The sequence below is a fragment of the Notamacropus eugenii genome, chromosome 7, assembly GCF_028372415.1.
Source record: "Notamacropus eugenii isolate mMacEug1 chromosome 7, mMacEug1.pri_v2, whole genome shotgun sequence".
Classification (NCBI taxonomy): Eukaryota; Metazoa; Chordata; class Mammalia; order Diprotodontia; family Macropodidae; genus Notamacropus; species Notamacropus eugenii.
Window position 1 is genome coordinate 18966524 of NC_092878.1, and position 21807 is coordinate 18988330.

The window sequence follows — 21807 nt, forward strand, 5'->3', positions numbered from 1 at the left end:
ACAAGTCTAGGCCAAAACAAATAAACCAGTCAAAAAAGATCCCCCTCCCAAAAAGATGAAAGAACCCCTTCTTGGAAACCTAAAAAATGTCCATAAGCTTTTTCTGGACACAAGAATTATACCATTCTATAAAAAATGAGTATTTCTCTTTTGCATTTTGTAACTAATTATTACATTAGTACCAAGGTTTTTCCCCTTTTCCTTCTCCAGAAACCAATCAGGGTGCCAAATCTCTCTTAAAGATTTATCCAAGATCTAATCAGACTCTAAAAGAAATTCTAAATTTAGGTTAATGGGTATACTCCTTCTTGTTTTTGCTCACTCAGATCTGGAGAAATGCTGATTCTCCCTTTTGCCAGCCTGGTGATATGGAAATTGATTGACCAAAATTTGGGTAACCCAAGTCACAATACCCCAAGACCCTCATTTTAATATAGTCCACCTCCCATTGTGTTAACCAACCTCTTCAAGGGGCATATAAATTATGAGCCCACCACCATGATCATCTTTGGCCTAAGAGAGATGGCCAAATGACCATTCCTTTATTAATAAACATCCTGGCCTTATTAATAAAATGATTAAATTAACCAGAAACTATGTCTCTCAGCATTTTTTAGTCATCACACTCCATCAGAAGCACGAGTGGGAAAGTAGCTGAAAACTGAGGTGATAAAACAAATTGAGTCACCTAATTGAGTTATCTCTTTCGATAGTCAGGCTAGGAGACCTTATTTCCATTGTGAAGGTAGGGATGGAGGGTGAGATCAAAGTCAGAGACACCTTTCTTAGACATTCTAGTCTGATGGAAAAAGCAATCAGCTGTCAGAAGATCTGGGAGATCTGGACCCTTAATCTCCATGAGCCTAAATGATCTCATCTGAGAAATAGTTGTACTATTTTGCTACTTAATCTCAGGGACAGAGGTTATAGTGCCAGACCTGGAGTCAGAAAGACCTGAGTACAAATCCAGCTTCAGATACTTACTATATGTGTAAGCCTGGGAAAGTTACTTAACTCTGTTTGCAAACATCTGTTTCCTCATCTGTAAAATGAGTTGAAGAAAGAAATGACAAACCACTCCAAAACCCCAAGTGAGAAGAATCAAAGAGGATGGAAACAACTAAAAAATTTTCTAAGACTTAAGTACTAACTTATAGATAAGGATCTAATCTAGGTTGGGGATGGGAATTCCCATGGTGAAAGTTTCTTTGCCGAAGAAATCACACGTTCTGTATATACTCCAACTGAAGCAATATAGTGTATATTTTGCTAGTGCTATCCATGTTCAAAGAAAGAGAATGAGTAGGATGAATATTTTTAAATTTTTAAAAGTTTAATATTAATTTTATTATTTATTATTTTTTAAAATTTCAAAAAAATATTAAATTATTTTTATTTTATCATTATTTATTATTATTATTAATATTCATTTAATATTTTTTAAAAAAGCACCTGATAATAAACATATAAAATTAGAATATTATTAATAGTAAAAAACTCTAAGGTGTTCGAGGTCTGGTAGAAGGCTAAAGAGTTTTAAGTATGATATAACTTTTGGGTCACAAAGGAAAAAGAAACAATTTTAAGATTGAAAACATAGTAGCAATTCACATTTACACAACACCTTAAAGTTTACAAAATACATGTTCTCACTATGACTCTTTGCAGCATTGGTAGTGCATTATTACTACCCACTTTTTGCACACAGTTGACTGAGGTTTGGAGAGGTTGTGACTTGCCCAAGTCACAGAATTAGTAAATGCTAGAACCAGAACTTCAACTGAGACATCCTTACTCCTGATCTGTTCTTTTCCACTTTCCTCTCCTTGAAATATTGGGTTCCAAAAGAGAATTCTTGAAGAAAACATCCAGAGATCATATACCTATAATATGTTTTATGTGACAGCATAACTGTGAAGGGAAAAAACTGATGTGTGCCTCAGAGCCATTTCTAAACTGGGGGCAGAAGGATCTGGGATCCCTACCAATATAACCTAACGCCATTAGCTACTCAACCTCTGAACCTTTTCCTCTCTGATATTTTGGCTTAGAACCAGCTGCCTCCATCTCTTTCAGTTCAGGTGAAGGAGATCTACATATGAAGATGTTCTTATCCACCAGCTTGAATAAGCATACAGACTCCAATCTTTTGTATAGGTTGGACCAACGATCTCCGAGATCCCTTCCAATCCTAAGATTCTGTGATTCTACAAGAAAGCTTCTCATTTCTTCCATTTTGTCTTTCATCACAGAGAGCCCAGAAGGATGAGCTGACAAAAATAAGGAAACATTATGAAACCTCCAAAGAAGAAGAACTGAAACTCCTGGACAAACCTGAGCAGTAAGGAAATACGAATGTTTCTTCCTTGGGTGGGAAGGGGAGGCTGTTAAGGTTGGGACCAAAGTGGGGAATGCTGCCGCTCTCTTCCACCCTGTCATCCTCCCCCCACCCCTTATCTTCTTGGTCCTTCAGTTTTGAAAAACAAAACCCAACTCCGTTAGATCACAATGGAGACATTCCAGTGACCTATTGCACAGGCACAAAAATAACCTCAGATGCCAGGAAATTCAGCATCGAAATTTAGGCTTCTGCGTACTCTCTAATTCCCTCCCTTCCCCCTTTCCCCCTAGCTTTAGTAACTCACTAATTCCTCCTAGACTAAACATTCCGGCTAAGAGTAACTGAGGAAGATAACATGGTTCTGACTACTTGTCTACTCTAGGAAAGAAGCAGCATCAGAGTCCCATTATTAATTACGATTGTTATTTTCCTAAATGTTTTCTCCAATAACTAAAGCCAGATCATATTTTGCTCCCAGATTCTTCTAGCTGGCTCTCTTCGTGTTGTTTTGTTTTGTTTTCTCCCCCACACGAAGCTTTCAAACTTCTTTCTGTATTTTCCTGTGTATACTCATGTTTTGGTCTTTTTTTTTTTGTTCTACAATTGTGGTTCTGTGTCCATCTGCCTTCCCATCCCCCATTCGTGCAGGTCAGAGATGTGGAAGGTACTCAGAGTGAATCCTGGGATTCTTTCAACTACTGTTGACTTGGATCATACCAAGTCTAGTCTCAAAGAACCAAGAAGGCAGTAGAGAAAAGGACCTCTTGGTCCTTTGGTCATAGTTAACATCAGGAAGGATCCTTGGGAAAGAGATGGAATGGAGTATCCATTGAACTCTTTAAGATGATTGGAGCCTTTGAATACATAGTACTGAATTTTGAGACATTTCCCTCCAACCTCTCTTGCTGAAGATCTATTGAGTCTATACCCCTAAGTGATGGTGGGGTCCCTGAACTAAGTCCCTGAAATACCACTGAGTTTCCTGTATGTGTTCCTGGAGGATTTGGACCATAGCCCCGGGAACTGGATAGGAATAGTCCTCAGAAAACTGGCAAACAGATTTTTCCAACTCTTTCCCTTGTCCTTTTGTTGTCTTATTCCTTCTCCTATTCTAGGATTCTCAGGGCCTTCAGTATTGCAGGACCTTTCACTATGATGCTGTACCTTAGCCTACTTTCATTTGCAGTGTCCCATACTCTCGACATGCTTTCTTCATTGTCTTGCCTGGCTCCCAATTCTCAATCCATCCTTTCTTGTTTTGTGCCTCATTTTTTCTCAGACCATGCTCTCTTTTTAGCTAAGTCTCACAAAAGTGTTAATGATTGACTATGAAATTGCTAATGGCAGGAATTCCAAACTCAGACATTTGGGAAGGATCTTGTTGCCCATAGCCAGCAGTGCCATTTTTTTTTTTTTTTTACTCGGTGGATAGAATGCTGGCCCTGGAGTCAAGAAGACCTGAATTCAAATGTGGTCATAGATGAGTACTAGTTTTGCAATCTTAGACAAGTAACTTAGCCTTTGCCTGCCTCTGTTTCCTTATTTGTAAAGTGAGGATATTAATAGCATCTAATTCCTAGGATTATTATGAGACTCAAATAAGATAATATTTGTAAAATACTTTTCTAACTTCACAGTTTTGCATAAACGCTAAGCTGTGAGGAAGCATTTTTGCCCTGGGTTTTTAGCTCTAATTGATATTTTAAGCAATGAGCAAATAGCTAGTAGATAACTGGGGGAGGGACGCTTTTGCTTGTCTCTCCTCTGGCTCTATATTTCCATTCCTGATATCTCTACAACCAGAAGATTTTCACTTTCCTTTTCAGCCCTATCCCCTTCCCAGAATTGTTCCAGATGTCAAGATGTGGGATCGTAGAATACGGGTATTATAATAACTCTTAGCCTCATAATGATTGCCCCTACAGTTGTCATGTTGAAGTATTGGGAGAGAAGATTTCTAATCTAATGGGTCATGAACATAATGGTTCCTCAGAACATCTGTGCTCATCATTGACAACAAACCAGGCACTTCTCTTGTTCCTGGCAGGGTGGGTGTGCATGGGCTGAGTTGCTGGAAGGAGAGGAGAACGAGAGACTATTCAGACTGAGCAAATTTTACCTTCCCTCCCGACCTCCTGCACAGTGTTGTGTGTGTTTGAGGTTTGCCAGAGTTTGACTCTCTGGCAACCTATTAGCTCTTCAACTCTTAGTGAGTTGACTATAAGTATGTTTTACATACTGGAAAATGTGAATCATTTACTGAGTTCCAACACTGCAATTTCCTTCAAGTTCTGTGGTGCCAGTCCTGTAAATCACAGCAAGGGGTGGTTGGCCTCATCACTCACCTCATCAGTTTGATTCCATCCCAGCCCCAGAATTGGAAAAACATTTGTAGTAGAGCAGTTGTCTACTCAGGATAAGACTGAAAGCCACTTGTGTGATAGAGATAGACAAGGGATTTGGGAGCTTTTTAAAGCTTTTTTTTTTACTGGTTAAAAGGAGCCCCTAGGATAGAAATTCATCTCCCTTTTGACTGGTCAGGGACTTCAGAAATAAGAAATCAATGACTAGATCTTCAAAACCAAGTTGACCATCACCAAGTACTCCTGGCATTCTGGTAACTGCTGCCACGTGTTACAACACAGGTTAGGTAACTGTTAGAATGCCTTTTGGACTGAAGCAAAATCTTTTTTGAAAATAGGGAAAGAAATGAGAGAAAAAATAACAATTTACACTGATATAGCCCTTGAAGATTATAAGTACATATATCATTTGTCCCTTTACGTGTGACTTACTCTTTGGCCGTTTGTTCCTCTATTAGGATACAGTGGGGAAAAAACACTAGATTTGGAGTCAGAGGACTGATGTTTGAATCCAAGAGGAGGAGTGACAGTGTTAAGAACTTAGATGCACTTGTTCTAAGCTAATATGCTTCTAGTAAACTCAAGCCAGAGTATAAATGTTCATTACTTAAAAAGAGAAACTCTGTATTTGTACTGAGCCCACTTTCCTTATCTGTAAAATGAAAGGGATTGGAATAGATTATCTCTAAAGTCCCTGATAGCTTTAAATACTAGGAATCTGTGAAATAATTGGCCCTAAAATGCATAGGTGGACTGCAGAAACTGCAGTTTATCGAAATTATTGATTGCCTACATTGTGGAAGTTAATTTGATTGGCATTATGGAACATACACAGAAGAATAAAAGGAAGCCTCAAGGAGTTTACAACCTAGATGAAAAGATAACACTTCAACACAACAAAAGGGAAGGGAACCACAGCATCCTTTACACTTCCCATTCTTTAGCACTTTACAAACTCTGATTTGGCTTAATATCATAGGAACTTTTCCAGGTTGCTTTGAGACCCTCTTCTAAGAGATAGCCTCGGTTCTTATCTGTAAACTGCAAAGTGCCATTCAAACATCAGGCTTGTGTTTCTCATCATGATTTCAGAGGTGTCTGATACTGTTTATGTGACAAGACGAGTGCAGAGAAATCTCCATCGTCTAATACAACATAGCTCTGTCTTGTCAAGCTTGCAAAGTTCCAGTGGGCATGAAGAGCTAGATAGCTACCTTAGTATCCCTGACTGTAGAGGGGTAGCTATAGATGGAGAGAAAACAGCCTGGGATGGCAGAGGTTGTCTTAAGGAGATAGTCTCCAATTGGTTTTGTAGCAGCGTATTTCTCACATTAATCAAAATTAATTTTTAAGTTCCCAGACCTCCGCCTTACACATGTGGCCAATCTAGATAGCAGATTTTTAGTGTCTTCTATGTGTACAGACCCAGAAAAAAATTCCTGGAAAAATTTGGAAGTTTTCCTTTATACATATTGCTCTCTCTATATGTGCGGAGAAATCTATTTCTTTGTAATTATTTTGGGGAAATCAAGGGCATGTTTCAGTTGTTCCAAATTCCCTGAAAGGAAAAAACCATTAGAACAGAAAAAAAATCAACTTTAGGACAGAAAACACAATTTTATGTCATGGAGCTATTTGGTAGTCTGATGCTCTGAAACTCTTCTCAGAATAATATTTTTAGATTGCATTAAATAAAAGGATTACAAGTAAAAATTATATCCAAATTGTTATCAAAATAATGAAAAATAAGAACAGCTAGCATTTACAAAGTAATTTAAGGTTTTCTAAGCACTGTACATATGTTAACTCATTTATTCTTACAAGAGTCCTATGAGATAGGTGCTATTATTATCCTCATTTTACAGATGACGAAATTGAGGTACAGAGAAGTTAAGGAACTTGCCTATGGTCACACAGTTAGCAAGTGTCTATGGGAGAATTTAAAGTCACGTTTGTTTTTGTTTTGTTTTGTTTTGTTTTTTATTTCAGGCCCTTATAGTTCTTTCTGCACAAACAAGTTCATAGACGCCAGTTTAACAACCCCAGCTATCAGATACAGGACTTTGACCTGTTATTGAGAAAGGGGGGAAATAACTCAGGGAGACAAACATTCTGTTAAGAAATAAAGAGATGGGTTTTTTTTTTCTGCATGTAGCTATGCACCCAGAGAAATAAATGTCCATATAATTCCTAAAGCTCAATGACAAGCCCTAGCAAGGACACTGCTTTGTGTACCAGCAGCCTCCATTGATCTCATTTGCAAAGAGATAAAAAAGCCCATGGAATAGTTGGGTTGGTGCACCAAGTATTGATAATTAGTCTCTATAAAGTTTGATTAGTATTTGTGAGAGGAATACACCACATTTATCTGAAGGAATATGGTATGGACTTTATAAAGACATTTGCTTTGTAGGTGCTGAATCTTAATCAGGGATAGCCTCTTTGAAAGGTTTTAGATGTGGTCCATTTGTGTAATCAGAGACACAATTTCCAAGTAGGAGTTTGATCCCTGAAAGTGTGGGAAGAATACAAGAACCTTTCACTTCCGGGCTTTCAGTTTGCTCAACTGTAAAAGGATGGGTTGTCCTAGAAGATTTCTGAGGTCTCTTCCAGCTTTAGATCCAGTGATCTTATGAAGTCCAATTGTTGATCATTTTTCTTTCCCACCACATTTTTCCTTGCCATTCACTCTAATGATTGGAGTTTATAGATTTGGAAGAAGGACTTCTTTCCTCCTTTAAACTCCCTTTGCTGAAGCAATTAATGTCTCAAGTGAAAGAATTCAACATGAATGGAGGGCCAAGCATGGAAAAACAGTTGATTATTATTAGTTTATTAAAGTGTAAATATCTCCAGAAGTGGAGGGATCATAAAGTGTGAGCCAAATAAACTTCTTTGGGTACAGAAATAAAAAGCCTTCCCATTTTACTCCTGTGTAAAAGTGTTCTTTATGTCACACTGCAGAAACCTCAAGGAAATGGTGCTATGGATCCATCAAGACCTTCAGAAATACCAGTTAGTCATCATCTCAATTCCAAAATCAAATTAATAGCTGAGTGTGTGGATTCTCTCCTTTGCTGAGGTCATGGCCAGCTGTTTCCATTCATATTAATTTATGCCCCTTACACTGATTGCTGGCCTGGAGAACTTGTCAGCTATTCCAGCCTAAGTCTGCAAAGACCAGTAATGCCTGAACTCAGACAGTAAGTTACTGTGTAGATCAGTCCCCACATTTAGCTGTCTGTTGGGATCTGTTATTAGTGTTTTCTTTACACTTTGTCAACACATGTAGGGTAAAATAAAAGACTAAGCAGTTATCAAGTAATTTGATCAATATAGACCACTAATCTAAATTTTAGAAGCTCATATATTGTTAAAAGAGACCTTGATACTAATTAACAATAATAAGTAGCATTTGTATAGTACTAGGCTTTCAAAGTATTTTATATGTGTTATCTTATCTGATCCTTACAATAACTCTATGAAGCAGCTGCAGTTATCCCAATTTTAAAGTCAAGGAAACTGAGACTGACACTGGCTAAGTGACTTGCCCAGGGTTACAAAGTTAGCAAATATCAAAGACAAACTTGAACTCAGGTCTTCCTAACTCTAAGTCTAGCACCCTTTCCACTCTGCCACCTGATATTTATCCTACATGGAAGGTTGGAAGTAACATGAGACCAGCTAATCCAACCTCCTCATTTGACAGATGGGGAAACCGAGAACAGGAGAGTTTAAATGACTTGCCTGAGATCTCACAAGTAGCAGAGCCAGATTTTGAACTCAAGTCTTCTGACTCCAAATCTAACTCTCTTTCTCTTAGTCCAGCCCACATCCTAACTTTACAGATGGAGAGACAAGACTCAGAGAAGTGACATTTGCTTACAATCACATGGTAACAGTGCTGGGTCAAGAATCCAAGTCTTCCAAGTCAATGCTCTTTCCACTGCTCCATACAGTCTACTTGCTTTTTCCTGGCCCTGAATTCCGTATGTCACTTAACCTTATAAACACAGCTAGAATGGGTATTTTGAAGAAGGGAGTTACCCATGCATAATTTTAGAGACTAAAAATAAAAATAGGTAGTTGCACTGATGTTTGCTCTTTTGGAGCCAACCAAATATTGACAGTAGAGACCAGTGGTCATGATTGTAGGCAGCAACTTTTCTGGTCCTAAAATGTTTAAGATCCATTCAATGAATATTTATTAAGTACCTACCCAGCATACAATTCTGGGCATCAGAGAAGATGAAAACATAAATAAGACATGGTTACTACTATCATGGAGTTTGCTACCTAATAATACAAGTATATACGTATATATACATATACATATAATACATATGTATATATGTAAAAGTATACGTATTTGTGTATACATACACATATCTTCATAGAATCTCCATTAAGCAAGCTAACATTTTTTTTATAGAGGCTGGATCTGAAATACAAAAAAAAGATTGTATGTGAACCGTATTTATAACTAGTATATAATTAAGGTTTGAAAAGCGTTTTACAAATTTCTCATTTTATTCTCACAACAGTTTTGGGAAGTAGGTGCTATTATTATACCCATTTTACAGATGAGGAAACTGAGGCAGGTAGCAGCGAAGGGACTTCAGAGTCCCACAGCTAGTAACTAATTGTCCGAGGTCAGATCTAAACTCTTTTCCTGATTCCATTGCTATCTAGTATGTCAAATAACAAGCAAGCAACTGGCTGAAAACTGAACTCCGTGAACCTCAATTTCTTGTCACAAAGTCATTTCTGCCATGTGGTGGGACTTCTGTAAGCTGATAGACTGTCTCATCCATCACCTTTTGTAGATGCTGGATTTAAAGTACTTAAATTCATACCAAAAGTAGCTCTTCGTCAAATAAAGAAAACTCTAAGGCTAACTCCTTTCCATTTTGTTTCTGCCATTTAATTTTCCTGAATATATCTGTGTATATGTAATTCATTCTTATTTCTACAGATTCTTATATGAATTAGCCCAGATTCCAAATTTTGCTGAACGTGCCCAGTGCATAATCTTCAGATCTGTCTTTTCTGAAGGCATTACCTCCATTCATCGAAAGGTGGAGATCATTACACGGGCTTCAAAGGTGTGTTCATTACCTAACTTGATATGATACTCAGAGACAGGAAGACAGATAAAGTGTCCTCCAGAGACCATTTTCAGTCATAGGATTCTAGGCTTTTCAAAGGCCTTTAAAGTAGGGATTTTGTTATTTTCTACTTTTTTTTGTAGCGTGGAAGTGGGATGGGGAGAGAACATGAAGCCCCCCATATGCCTCTGCATCTAAACACTGGCTCTTCAAAGCCAATTATATTGAAAACAAAATCGTTTTATCATAGTTCTAGCACTTAGTAATAATAACGATGATAGTAACTGACACATATATAGGTTTTCATAGTGTTTTATACACAACTAAAAGCACATTAAATATATTATCTTCTGACCCTCAAAACAGCCTTCTGAGGCAGGATATCTCCTGGGTAGCTTAAATGAGAAAAATATTGGCATTGGATCCATAAGATTGATCACCTAATTCTCATCCAGTTAGGTGGATCCTAAAGACTAGGAATGCAAATTAAAAAATAATTATATGGGGTGACCGTGATTCTAAAGAGCACATCAGTATTTTTTTTCTTGACTTTATCTTTGGACCATTTATAGGAGTTTTGTATGATCAAGGCCCCTAATACTGGGGTGGCAGTAGAGGCAAGGAGAGATTCCAGATGGGAGTCACCAAATGGGGCAATATTCTCCCTTCTCCAAGCAGCCCAATATAGTCATAGCCCCAGCTATACCACACATGTTAAAATACTTTGGGGTTCAGCACAAGGCTTAAAAGGTTTCATTTCCCCATTTTCTTTCAAAGATCCATTTCCATAAGAACGCAATATTTTCCATGAATGACTCAATACTTAATCAGTTCTCAAGTGGCTTGGTTTTTTTAAACCCAAATATTAGATGTTTTCCATAAAGAAACGATAAATATTACCATATTATAATGAACTCCTTTGGTATCACCCTAACAGAGAAGAGGAAAAGACTGAAGGTAATTTAAAACAAAAACCATTTCATCTTTTCACTGCAGTGGATTTCTATCCATCTAAGACCATAAGGAAGAAATAAGTTCTTTTGAATTTTTTTTCATTTGATTAACAAGAATAAGAAGAAAAGCGAAATGAGATGGAGATCGGAAGGAAACCTTGAACAGTTTTAAATTGTAAAAGTTTATGGACTCATCAACAAGCACATAGTAAATCCCAGTGCATGGCCTTAGGTTGCTTTCAAAGTGGCTGTCCTCTTAATTTTATACTTATTGAGAAAGAAAAGTCTTACTGCTTGTACTATACTGACTATAATTGAACTGTACATGTATGAATTGCCTATCTTCCAAATAGATTATTAAGTGTCTTTAAATTCCTTTCCACACTGAAATCATCAAGGAACAAGCCTAAATAAGTCAGACAAAAAAAAAAAGGTGTAGAGACTATTAAAGATGTGTGTTTTTTTTAAAGCCTCAATAAGTTCAAAGAGAGCATGGTTACTCCAATTAATCTTTAATTGTATAGATATGCAGCACTTATAATTAATTTGGTAAATAGGAAGCAGTAATTTTGTGGGTATTTTTGGAGAAACTGATTGGGGAAAATGTGTTTTTAGACCACTGACAACTTTATTGCCTTCTGACACATATGATGCATTATCATTTGGGATGTAAGACAAATCGTAATTCGGTATTTACTTTCACAGGGCTTGCTAGACATGAAGAGCGTAAAGGATATTTTAGCCTTGATTCTGGCTTTTGGGAACTATATGAATGGAGGAAACAGGACTCGGGGTCAGGCAGATGGATATAGCTTGGAAATTCTGCCCAAACTCAAGGATGTCAAAAGTCGGGTTAAGTATCTATTCATTCTGGTGTAATGGATATGAGCCATTTTCTCTCTACCCATTTAATGAGGTACTCTTGAATGAGAAAACTCCCTATACTAGTAAAAGTTAGCACCCTCTCTGTAATGTACAGTCATAGAGAGGTGACCAGAGCAATGAGAGGTTAAGTTAGTTAGGGTCACAAAATTAGTACATGCCAGAGATGGGACTTGAATAGAGTTCTTCATGGACTGTGAGTCCAGCTGTCTATCCAGTATGCCACAACGCTTCTCATACTCCTTTAATTAAAATAATTTATTTTGAAATATTCCATTACTCTCCCTCACTTTTCTGTAAAGATTCGTATGCTTCATAAATTTTTTTTTTGGTTTGCTTTTTCTCTCCTTTTGTTTCCCAAGACAAGGTAGTTTTTTGCTATGGGACAATTAACTGTCGTCTCTATGGAAGAGTCTAGCACTACTTTATTTCAGTCTGTCTATCAATTGCTTCAAATGAACTAATTAGGAGCTGCATTTCTGGAGAAATGAGGAGGATGTGAAACAAATAACCCATCATCCCATCTGTCATGTGAAACACCATCCTAGTGGAGCCTGGAGTTGGCTACGTGTAATCTATTCTTTCCTGAATGATAGCAATGAGGAGCCATCATTATGACGGTGCATTTGAATTGCTTTTTAGCTTACTGCAACAATTGGCCTGGAGTCTACTTACTGTCACAGCCCCAGAGCCTGATTATCAGTTGTCTCCACACCCCTGCAGAGTGGGTTCTTTAGGAGCCAGCAGCCTATACCTCAGAGTCCCAAGGAGGTTGGGGGGAGGTGAGGGAAGGCACACAGGCAAATTAGAATTGGACCCATGTGAACAGGACACAAAGGCTGCCTTGTGGGAGGGCCTGCTCTCCTCTGGCCTCCCAGGGTCATAAAATGACATGGTGTTCCTTTTAAGCCTTTTTTCACGCCATTACGAGCACTCTCATGTTGTGCCTCTGTCCTGCTCTCTTTCTTTCTGTCAAGATGGAAAAGTTGGGGTGGGGGGGGAAGGATGGAACAGTTCTGCTTAGGTCTTCTTTTCACTTTTTCCCTTTTCCATTCTCTCTCAACTCATGGCATAATAAATAATAATAATAATAGCTAACACTTATATAATGTTTATGTACTGTACTGAGTGCTTTACAAATATTTTTTTCATTTAGTCTTCACAAAAACTCTTGGAGATAGATGCTATTATTATCATCCCCATTTTACAGATGAAGAAACTGAGGCAATCTTGCCCAGGGTCATGCAACTAGAGTATGAGACTGGATTTGAACTCAGGTCTTTCTGACTTCAGACACAGAGCTCTGTCTATTGTACTACCTTCCTGCCCCAATGGAAATATTTGTGTCTATTTAACCATTGCCTCAGAGAACTATATAGGTAAAAGTTTTAGAACCAGAGGAGCCCTTAGAAAGTCCATAGCTTCACCCTGCTCCTCTTACAGATAAGGAAACTGAGTCTCAGGGAGGCCATGACTTTGCCAAGGGTCACAAAGAGAGTAAAATATCTGATTTAGAATTTCATTCAAGGTCATTTGTCTCTAAATCTAATTTCTACTATATCTTTGCATGTAATACTGGACAAAGGAAATATTTTGCTTTGTCTCATCATCAGCTTCATTCCCATGATACCTCCTATCAGGGACAAGTTCATTTCAATAGTACAGATATACAATAGTACAGATGGAAAACCAAGGCATAAAATTGGAGGTATTAGGTCTAGGCTTGAGGAAATATATGGTATTATATAGTATAAGTCAATTTGAAATAACACACTTAGAGTTAGGCACCTGAAGCTCATCCTTTCACCTAATATATGGAAACATGCATATCAAATGATTTTAAATGAATTTAAAAGTGTGAATGACTTTGTTTTCCTTCTGTCTCTTTAGGATAACGGGATTAATCTAGTAGACTACGTTGTGAAATATTATTTGCGCCATTATGACTCGGTAAGCACAGCAAATGACACGAGAAAATAATGTCTTTGATGATGCTTTTCCAGAAAGTCTAGAAGTGACCCCAAGTCTTCACACTTCCTTCTACGATACCCAGGATTTTTCCCTGGAAAAATCAGAAAAAGTCATATTTCTAAAACAGGATGCTGTGATGTTTACTCAAATGCTGAAAAACCAAGTCATTACAATGTCAGACCTTTTATCCTTGGTGTTTGTGCGTGACTGGTCTGAGGGCAGGGCACTTCAAGCCTTTGGTATTGTCCAGTTGTTCATTCATGTCCAATTCTTTGTGACCCCATATAGCCTGCCAAGTCTAGCTGCCCAGTTTAGTTTTGTTTCCCAAAAAGGAAAATGTTTCCCAAAAAGGAAAGTTGTCTGAGAATGATCATCTACTTTCAATTTTATGTGTTCTACTCATCATTGCTAGAACAGAACACACAGCACTATGGAGAGGAACAAATGATTGTATAGGTCTTCAAGAAATGTAGTAGCTTGAGTGGAAAATTATGATAGGGAAATACTGACAACCATACTGCTTGATTATCCATATATAGTCATAATAACAGCTAATACTTAGAAGGAGGCAGCTAATTTGCTCAGTGTAGTTTGCACTGAGCCTAGACCTGAGTCCAAATTTGGTCTCAGACATTTACTAGCTGTGTGACCTTGGGCAAGTCACTTAACCTCTGTTTGCCTTAATCTCTTAGACAAGGAAACTGCAAACCACTCCAGTTTCTTTGCCAAGAAAACCTCATGGACACCATGGTCTGCAGGGTCACAAAGAGTTGAACATATACGAACAATAATACTTATTACATACATACGATTTCATTTGATCCCAACAACAAACCTGAGTTACATGTTATTATCTCCATATTACAGTTAAAGAAGGTGAAGCTGAAATTATAGTCCACATACTTAGTAAGAGCTGGAGGTAGGATTTGAACTCAGGTCTTCCAAACTTCCAAGTCTAGTACTCTATCATGCCACCTGGTAGCCTATGCAAACACTGTTCTAAACCAGTGGATCTCAAACTTCTTAGCCTCAATACCCCTTTATACTCTTAAAAATTGGTTAGAATCTTCCTCCTTTTTTTAAACTATGGATTATATCTATCAATATTTATTATATTAGAAATTAAAATGTCTTAGTATTTTTGTGAAAATGGTTTTGACATTGAGAAGCATCTAAAGGGTCCTGGGGACGGTTTCTGGATCATGCCTTGAGAGCTGTTATTTTAGACCTTGTGAGAAGATTTTGAAACACTACATAGCTTGTGCCCACAGGAGACCTTCCATCTGTCTGACCAGTGATATATTTCAGGTACCCAGGGATGGGGGAAAGAAAAATATTTAGATATTTCTGTTTTTTACCTTTTAAAATGAATACATTACTTGTAATAAGCCAGAAAGAACTAGAGGTTCAGGATTTGTTAGAGAACCAAGGTAAACAAAACAAGGTGAGACTAGCCTAGGACAACTTAGAAGTGGTATATACATATATACATACATATATATATACATACATACATATGTATATGTATGTGTGTATGTATGTATATATGTGTATATATATGTGTGCACATATATTTATATATATAAAACTTAGAGATGGTGTGTGTGTGTTTACATATGTATATATATCTTTTCACATTTCGAGCAGGAACATGAAGTCGCAGTGTAATCTGAGAGTTATCTTGAAAGACGTTAGGAGAGGAAGGTTCTAATCTTAGGTTTTAATTATTCTCTGCTTTGAAGAGTGAATTGCTTGATATGCTTGTGACTCCATTAACTGAAACAAATAATTTGGGGATGAAAGTTTTTGAAAAGCAAACTAAACTGTTGGTGAGTAGATTTGAATACAAGGAAACAAATTCTTCAGAGAAAAATTTTAAGATTATATGCAAACAGGGAAAGGTCCAACCCAAGGTGGGGGAAATCCCATATTTCTGTGGTGGTTTATTGATCTTTATTGTGAAAAGCGTATTTAACTTGAAATTAGTATGCAATTTTGTGATTTATTCGATCTCTGTCTTCAAGTGCAGGGAGAGTTGATGATTTTTGTGGTTGGCAACAAAGAATGGTTATTTGGGAGCCCTGTCCTAAGTTTTCCTCCTCTAAATCTTCAATATTTAGGTCACGTCTAGGGTATGTTGAATTTTAGTTAAAAGCTACCTGGATCCGTGTCATTTGAATTCTAGTTGAGGAATGTTCATAATTTAGAGATGTCTGTGGAACTGTGATCTCACCAGCATGTGAGCATTCTCTCTCACGGTACAGATACTCTCTGCATGCTCCCAGGTGGAGGGATTTTCATAAGGGCCACTAATAGATGGATTTACTTAGTGTTGTTTTGTCTTGTTAAATCCTGAGTTGAGTTGAAAAATGGATGAGAGGAAAGGAACTCAATTTAAGTGTCAGAACACAGAGCACTAGGGAGCTTTTTTGGTGGGCATTTCAGTCAGAGCTATCCTTCATGTTAATCCACATTTCCTTCTTATTCAGGACAACTCCAGCAGCTAGGTGGCTCAGTGGATAGAACACTGAACCCAGAATTGGGAAGACCTGAAATCAAATCCAGCCTCAGACGCTTACCAGCTCTGTCACGGTTACTTAACCTCTGCTTGCCCCAGTTTGCTCATCTGTAATATGGGGTTAACGATGTCATTTATCTCCCAGAATTGTTGTGAGGATCAAATGAGTTAATATGTATAAAGCACACTGAAAACTTTAAAGAGTCAGCTCTTATCATTCTTCCTGCTATTTCTAAAATAAATAAGATATAGAACCATATTGTAAAAGCCAGGAGGGTTGTGGTACGTCATCAAGTCCAACTCGCTCCTTTTATATATGAGGAAACTGAGGTTAAGAGAGATTAAGTAATTTGCCCCAAATCAGATAGGTCTCTTCAACTCCAAGTCTAGTGGCTCATCCAGTATTATTCTAACACTGACCCCCATAAATGAATAAATGATTTGTGATTTCATCAATATTGATGCCTCCCCTCCCCCACCATCTTAGTGAAATTCAAAAGTTAGTACAGAAATTTAAAAAAAATCTTAGGGACCAGCTTCTTGATGATGAAATGTCTCTTTATATTTATCTACTCATCCTTAAGTGACAGATACTCAGACCATTACTGGACCTATACTCAAAGCCTCTACATCTCGATAGGACCTCTCAAAGCTCACTCATATTTAATTGGATAGCCTTTGAGAAGTCAGAACCACCTCTGTACCGTGATAACACATATGAGGACTTAGCGAGAGGAAATTATTATTATTGGCAGTATTAATAATAATAATTATTGTTACGTAGTTGTTTTCAGTCATGTCCAACTCTTCATGGCAAAGATACTGGAGTGATTTGCCATTTCCTTCACCAGCTCATTTTACAAATCAAGAAACTGACAGGCAAACAAAATTAAGTGACATGTGCAGGATCATACAGTTAGTAAGTGTCTGAGGCCAGATCTGAGCTCAGGAAGATGAGTCTTCCTGACTCTTCGACCAGCACTCTATCAACCATACTACCTAGCTACAATAACTGTAGGGGTGCCATAAAAAAGGAGACCCAAAATTCACGAAAAAAATGAGACTTTTAAAGCAGATAAGAGTGATTGACTTTAAGAGCAAAACCTCTTATTTATTATATAATTATATTATTATTATAATTATGTATTATTATATAATTATATATTATTAAGAGCAAAATCCTCTATTTTCTGATAGCTACTCACAAGATAGTGGGGTTCTTGAATGATGATGAAGGGGGGAGGGAGAGATGTACTCCTAAATACTAAAAAGATTTTAGGGTAAGTGATTTATTAGTTAGGTATTACATCCTACCAGTGCAGAGCACCTTGTGTGTCTAGGTGTTTTAATAAAGTTTTAATTAACAGAAAATGGAGAATGAAGCAAAATTTTAAAACTGGGGGTCCCCAAATGGATAATCTTTTAGAGAGCAGAACCTTTCTTGGGTTGAGTTAAAAATGTCAATACCTATTTGAAATTGATATTACAACCAAGACACAAGTTTTTGGCCAATATGATTAGAAGAGAACAAGCCAGGGCTTGTCATAAGGAAAGCATAGTTGAGAATCAGCTGATTTGTAACACAGAAAGAAGATTTTTTTCACAATATTCCTGAAATGGTGGTCTCTCAAAATGTGTCTTACTATTCAGAGGCATCCTTCAATACAATGAGTGTTATTAAAGTTAGTGAAAACTCTGTCTGTCCACATATGTCTTCAATAAACTTTTCTTTGGATGAGTCCAATGACATTTGGAAAAGCCTTTTAGTTATTTTGATTCAAACATAAAAATGTACCTAATTGGAATTTTATATCATAACAGGAAATCAAGCAAGTGAAAGAAGTTGTTTGTAGAACTGTAGGAAGACCATTGTATATTTCAGGATTCCCTCTAACCAGACAACTAACTTCATGAGTTTTATATGTATCCTTATCCAATGAGTTTTTAAGCTACTTATTTAAGATACTCCTATGATAACTTGTATAACTGTCAGCATGGGGAACTCAAACTTCACATTTGAGCTGCCTTCAGATGCCTAATTCTATATCCCTAAGAATAGACCTTCCAAGATCAGGATATACCTAACAATATTCTTTTTGATTCACAAGGCAAAATAGAATCCAACACATGTCTGTAGATTCACAGAGCCAACAAGGCTAAAATCATATTCTGGAAGAAAGTAAAGTAGACAGAGAAGGGAACGTAGTTCATATCTAAAAAGGGTAAAACATTGACTATTATTCTAGCATTATACAAAATGTCTGTTTTCCTCCATCAGAATCACCCCTTTGAGATTCTAACTACAAGTAAAGCTGGGGGATTTTGTTGTATTTATCCCCTCTCTGTGTATACATTTTTTTTAGGAGGCAGGAACAGAGAAGAGTATTTTTCCTCTCCCTGAGCCACAGGATTTCTTTCTGGCTGCCCAAGTCAAGTTTGAAGACCTCATTAAAGACTTGAGAAAGCTGAAGAGGCAACTGGAAGGTAATAGGCATCATTTTTCCATTGTTATGATAATAATTGAGAGCATTTTTTAGACACAGGATTGTTTACTGGTTGGTACATATTAATGTATGATTGTCACAGCATTCCACAATCCTTGTAAAAATTTCCATCCCTCTTTTTTTTTTAATGTAGTAGGTTTAGAGATTTTTAGGTTATTCTCATACTGTACATTTTTCCTACATACACACAAATGTAAATGTTCATACATGAGACATATGTAAAGTGAGGCAGAAGCACTATGGCAAGACACAGGAAGCCAACCACATTTCTTTTCACATTCTATTTCTGCTTATTTCATATTTTGAAATAATTCAATATAAAATGGAGGACACCTCCCCTCCTCTCAATTTTCTTTTATAAAAGGTGAAAATAATGCTTTCCTTAGGCAGAAATTTTCCTCTGGCACTTCCAGAGATTTGCATTTTAACTGTGGAGACATCCTTTTGCCCCAGAACATAAAGATGCCTCAACACTGGTACAAGTACAACCGAGGAGCTGTAAGGAGGACTTAGGAGGAGTGTTAATGTGGAAATGGAGCTCTGCATGCCAAAGGAGAAGTTTGAGGAAATGAAAAACTTCGGCTAGGAAAATTTTTATGCTGAGATATAAAATAAACATTTTTTAAAATGTTTATTGTAAGAGGGAACTCAGAAACTTAACTCTTTGATTAGTCACAGCTTGAGACTTGAAATAAAATAGGGATAATCATCTCCCAGATGCAGAAATAACCATTTATTTTTACTTTAGGCATAAAACTCGTTTAAATAAGTGAGGTGGTGACAAGCAAATACCTATATCTTGTAAATTTTATTAAAGAAACATGTGGGTTCCCTCCTCTTTTGATATAGTTGGAGGAGTGAATTTGACTAAATGGGCAGTTCATTTAAAAATGTAATATAGAAACTTGTGGTCGTTTCACACTTTGCTTCCTGATTCCCTAGGACCTGATGGTGTGTGTGTGTGTTGTCTTCTTCCAAATTGAATGTACAGCTCAATTTCCAATTATAGTAGAACAGAGAAAGCCATCCTCTAGCAATTTATCCTTCCCCTTCGCAATGGCTGGATCTACCTTCAAGATAGCTACAAAGGTCAGCCATGGTAGGGCCAGATCAGTGTTTGTTTATTCAATAGAGCCATCCAAGAGTGCTCTATCTCTTCTCATCTCTTGGCCCCTGTAAAACCCTTGGCCTGCCCTCTCATGTAGTCCTTTGTGTGGAAACCTGATCTCCGTTTGATCTGTCCTTTCCCCTAACTTGCCATCCGGGCTGCCTTGTTCAGTCTTCCTGTCTGCGCTGCTTTGCTTTGACATCCCTATGATTCTGATGATAAATAGCAAAGTAAGAAGCAGGAGGGTTCCGGGGAAGAGAGTAGAAAGATGGTGGTTTCCACTGCTTTGATTTATCTTGTTTCCTCCAGGGAAACACAGGGGTCTAGTGGAGAATCACTTATTGACTGGCTGACACTTTTCTTAGTTGATTGTAAGGAAATGATGGGGGCCCTCCAGCTCCAATTAGTGGTCTCACAGAGAAAGCTAGAGGTACCGCTCCCATTATTTTTCTTTTTTGTATTGGGCTATACCAAAGGATTTTAAACCCTAAAAAAAATACATGTTAAAACCAGTGTATCCCTCCCCACTATACACGTTAAGATCTTAAAAATCCTTACAGATGCCATTTTTTTCTTTTTCTTTTGATAGATAAAAAGATACCCAGTAATTACTTTAAAAAAAATATGGACCATTGATTCTCTAATGAATTTCTTTTTCTCTAACATCTGGGCAGACTGTCCAAAGTCATGGTGTGTTTAATCTAACATTCCCTTTCAGGTTTAACCTCTCTGTCGATAAGACCTTGACTTGAGCTCAGATTAAATGTTTAATTGAAGAGGACATAATTTTCACACATACAGCAAAGATTTGATGAGGCTCTGAGGTTTACTGTAGCCATTAAAGTGTCGTGGCTGCTGGCAAAACCCCAGAAAATATCTAAAGCTAAACCAGATGTGATTAGTAAATCCCAAGAAGCACCAGGCCCTAATTCTCTAGGCAGGTACAGTTCTTTAGAAGTAAATAATTTGAACAGCATTAGCTAGAGTAAATGTTACATCTTAGTAGTAAGATTTAAACTGAACCTCATTGGTATTCACACATAGATCAAAGATAGATGTTATCAATGGTCATTAATAAATCCGTGTCAATAATATTGATTATAATAATAATCATATCTAGCATTTACATAGCATTAAGGACTGCAAAGTGTTTTGCAGATAATATCTCAACCCTAGGAGACAGGTGCTAGAATTTTGCTCATTTTTACAGTTGAGGAAATTGAGGTAGACTGTGGAAACAGTCTTGAATTTGAAGTCAGACAACTTGGGTTAAAATCACAAGTCTGCTTTTCACTGCATATATATCACCTTGGACAAGTCCTTTACCTTTTCAATATTTGATTTCTTCCTATCTAAAATGAACTAGATGATTTCTTATGCTTTGCAAGCCAAAACATGTCACACACTAACTCCAAATTCTAGGATCCTCTGTAGTAACTGAACACCCATTATATGCGAGTCTTGGGTATCTTCTATGAGATGAAGAAAAGGAAATGGAAGGGATAATCTGCATCCTTTAAGGAAAATATAATCTAAATTAGGAAATGTAGAGGGGGAAGGAAAGAAGAGTATCTAAAAAGAAAAACATAGATATTTATGTAACATAGAACAATGAAGATAAATATAACATGTTATAAATGTATAGCTTTTTTCAGAAATAGATTTGCAAGGAAGATGCTTACTTGTCTGGGAGGAGATAAATGACAAGAAAGCACTAAGAGGAATTCATAGCTGGTACCACTGTTACCATATGTTTAAAAAATGATCACAGGCAAGATTAGGTAGAAGTTTTGGCTACGAGGGTCTCCATCCCGCCTGAAGTTATTTTCTTATGCTACCTTACTCCTGTCCAGAGTAGGACTGCTGCCCAGACACACATTTCCATCTCCCCAGTGCCATTAGTGTTTTATATTTTAAGAATTTTGAAATTCATCCCTTGGCCATTACTTAAAACTCCCTCTAGAAGAGAGTTTGAATGCACTTCTTTTATTTTCAGATAAGAATTCTGAAGGCATAAAAGATGTCATAACTACCACTGAATAACACAGACTGGAAGAGC

General features: G+C 37.2%; 1 protein-coding gene across 2 annotated transcripts in view; it reads left to right on the plus strand.

Moving 5' to 3' along the window:
* The window catches only part of FMN1 (formin 1), a 523482-nt gene that overhangs the window by 384258 nt on the left and 117417 nt on the right, over positions 1-21807 (plus strand). For both annotated transcript variants that reach the window (XM_072623605.1, XM_072623606.1), the window contains 5 exons: positions 2253-2341; positions 9680-9809; positions 11471-11617; positions 13538-13597; positions 18500-18620. In XM_072623605.1, the coding sequence (XP_072479706.1) occupies positions 2253-2341; positions 9680-9809; positions 11471-11617; positions 13538-13597; positions 18500-18620 (547 nt within the window). The remainder of the gene's footprint in view (positions 1-2252; positions 2342-9679; positions 9810-11470; positions 11618-13537; positions 13598-18499; positions 18621-21807) is intronic.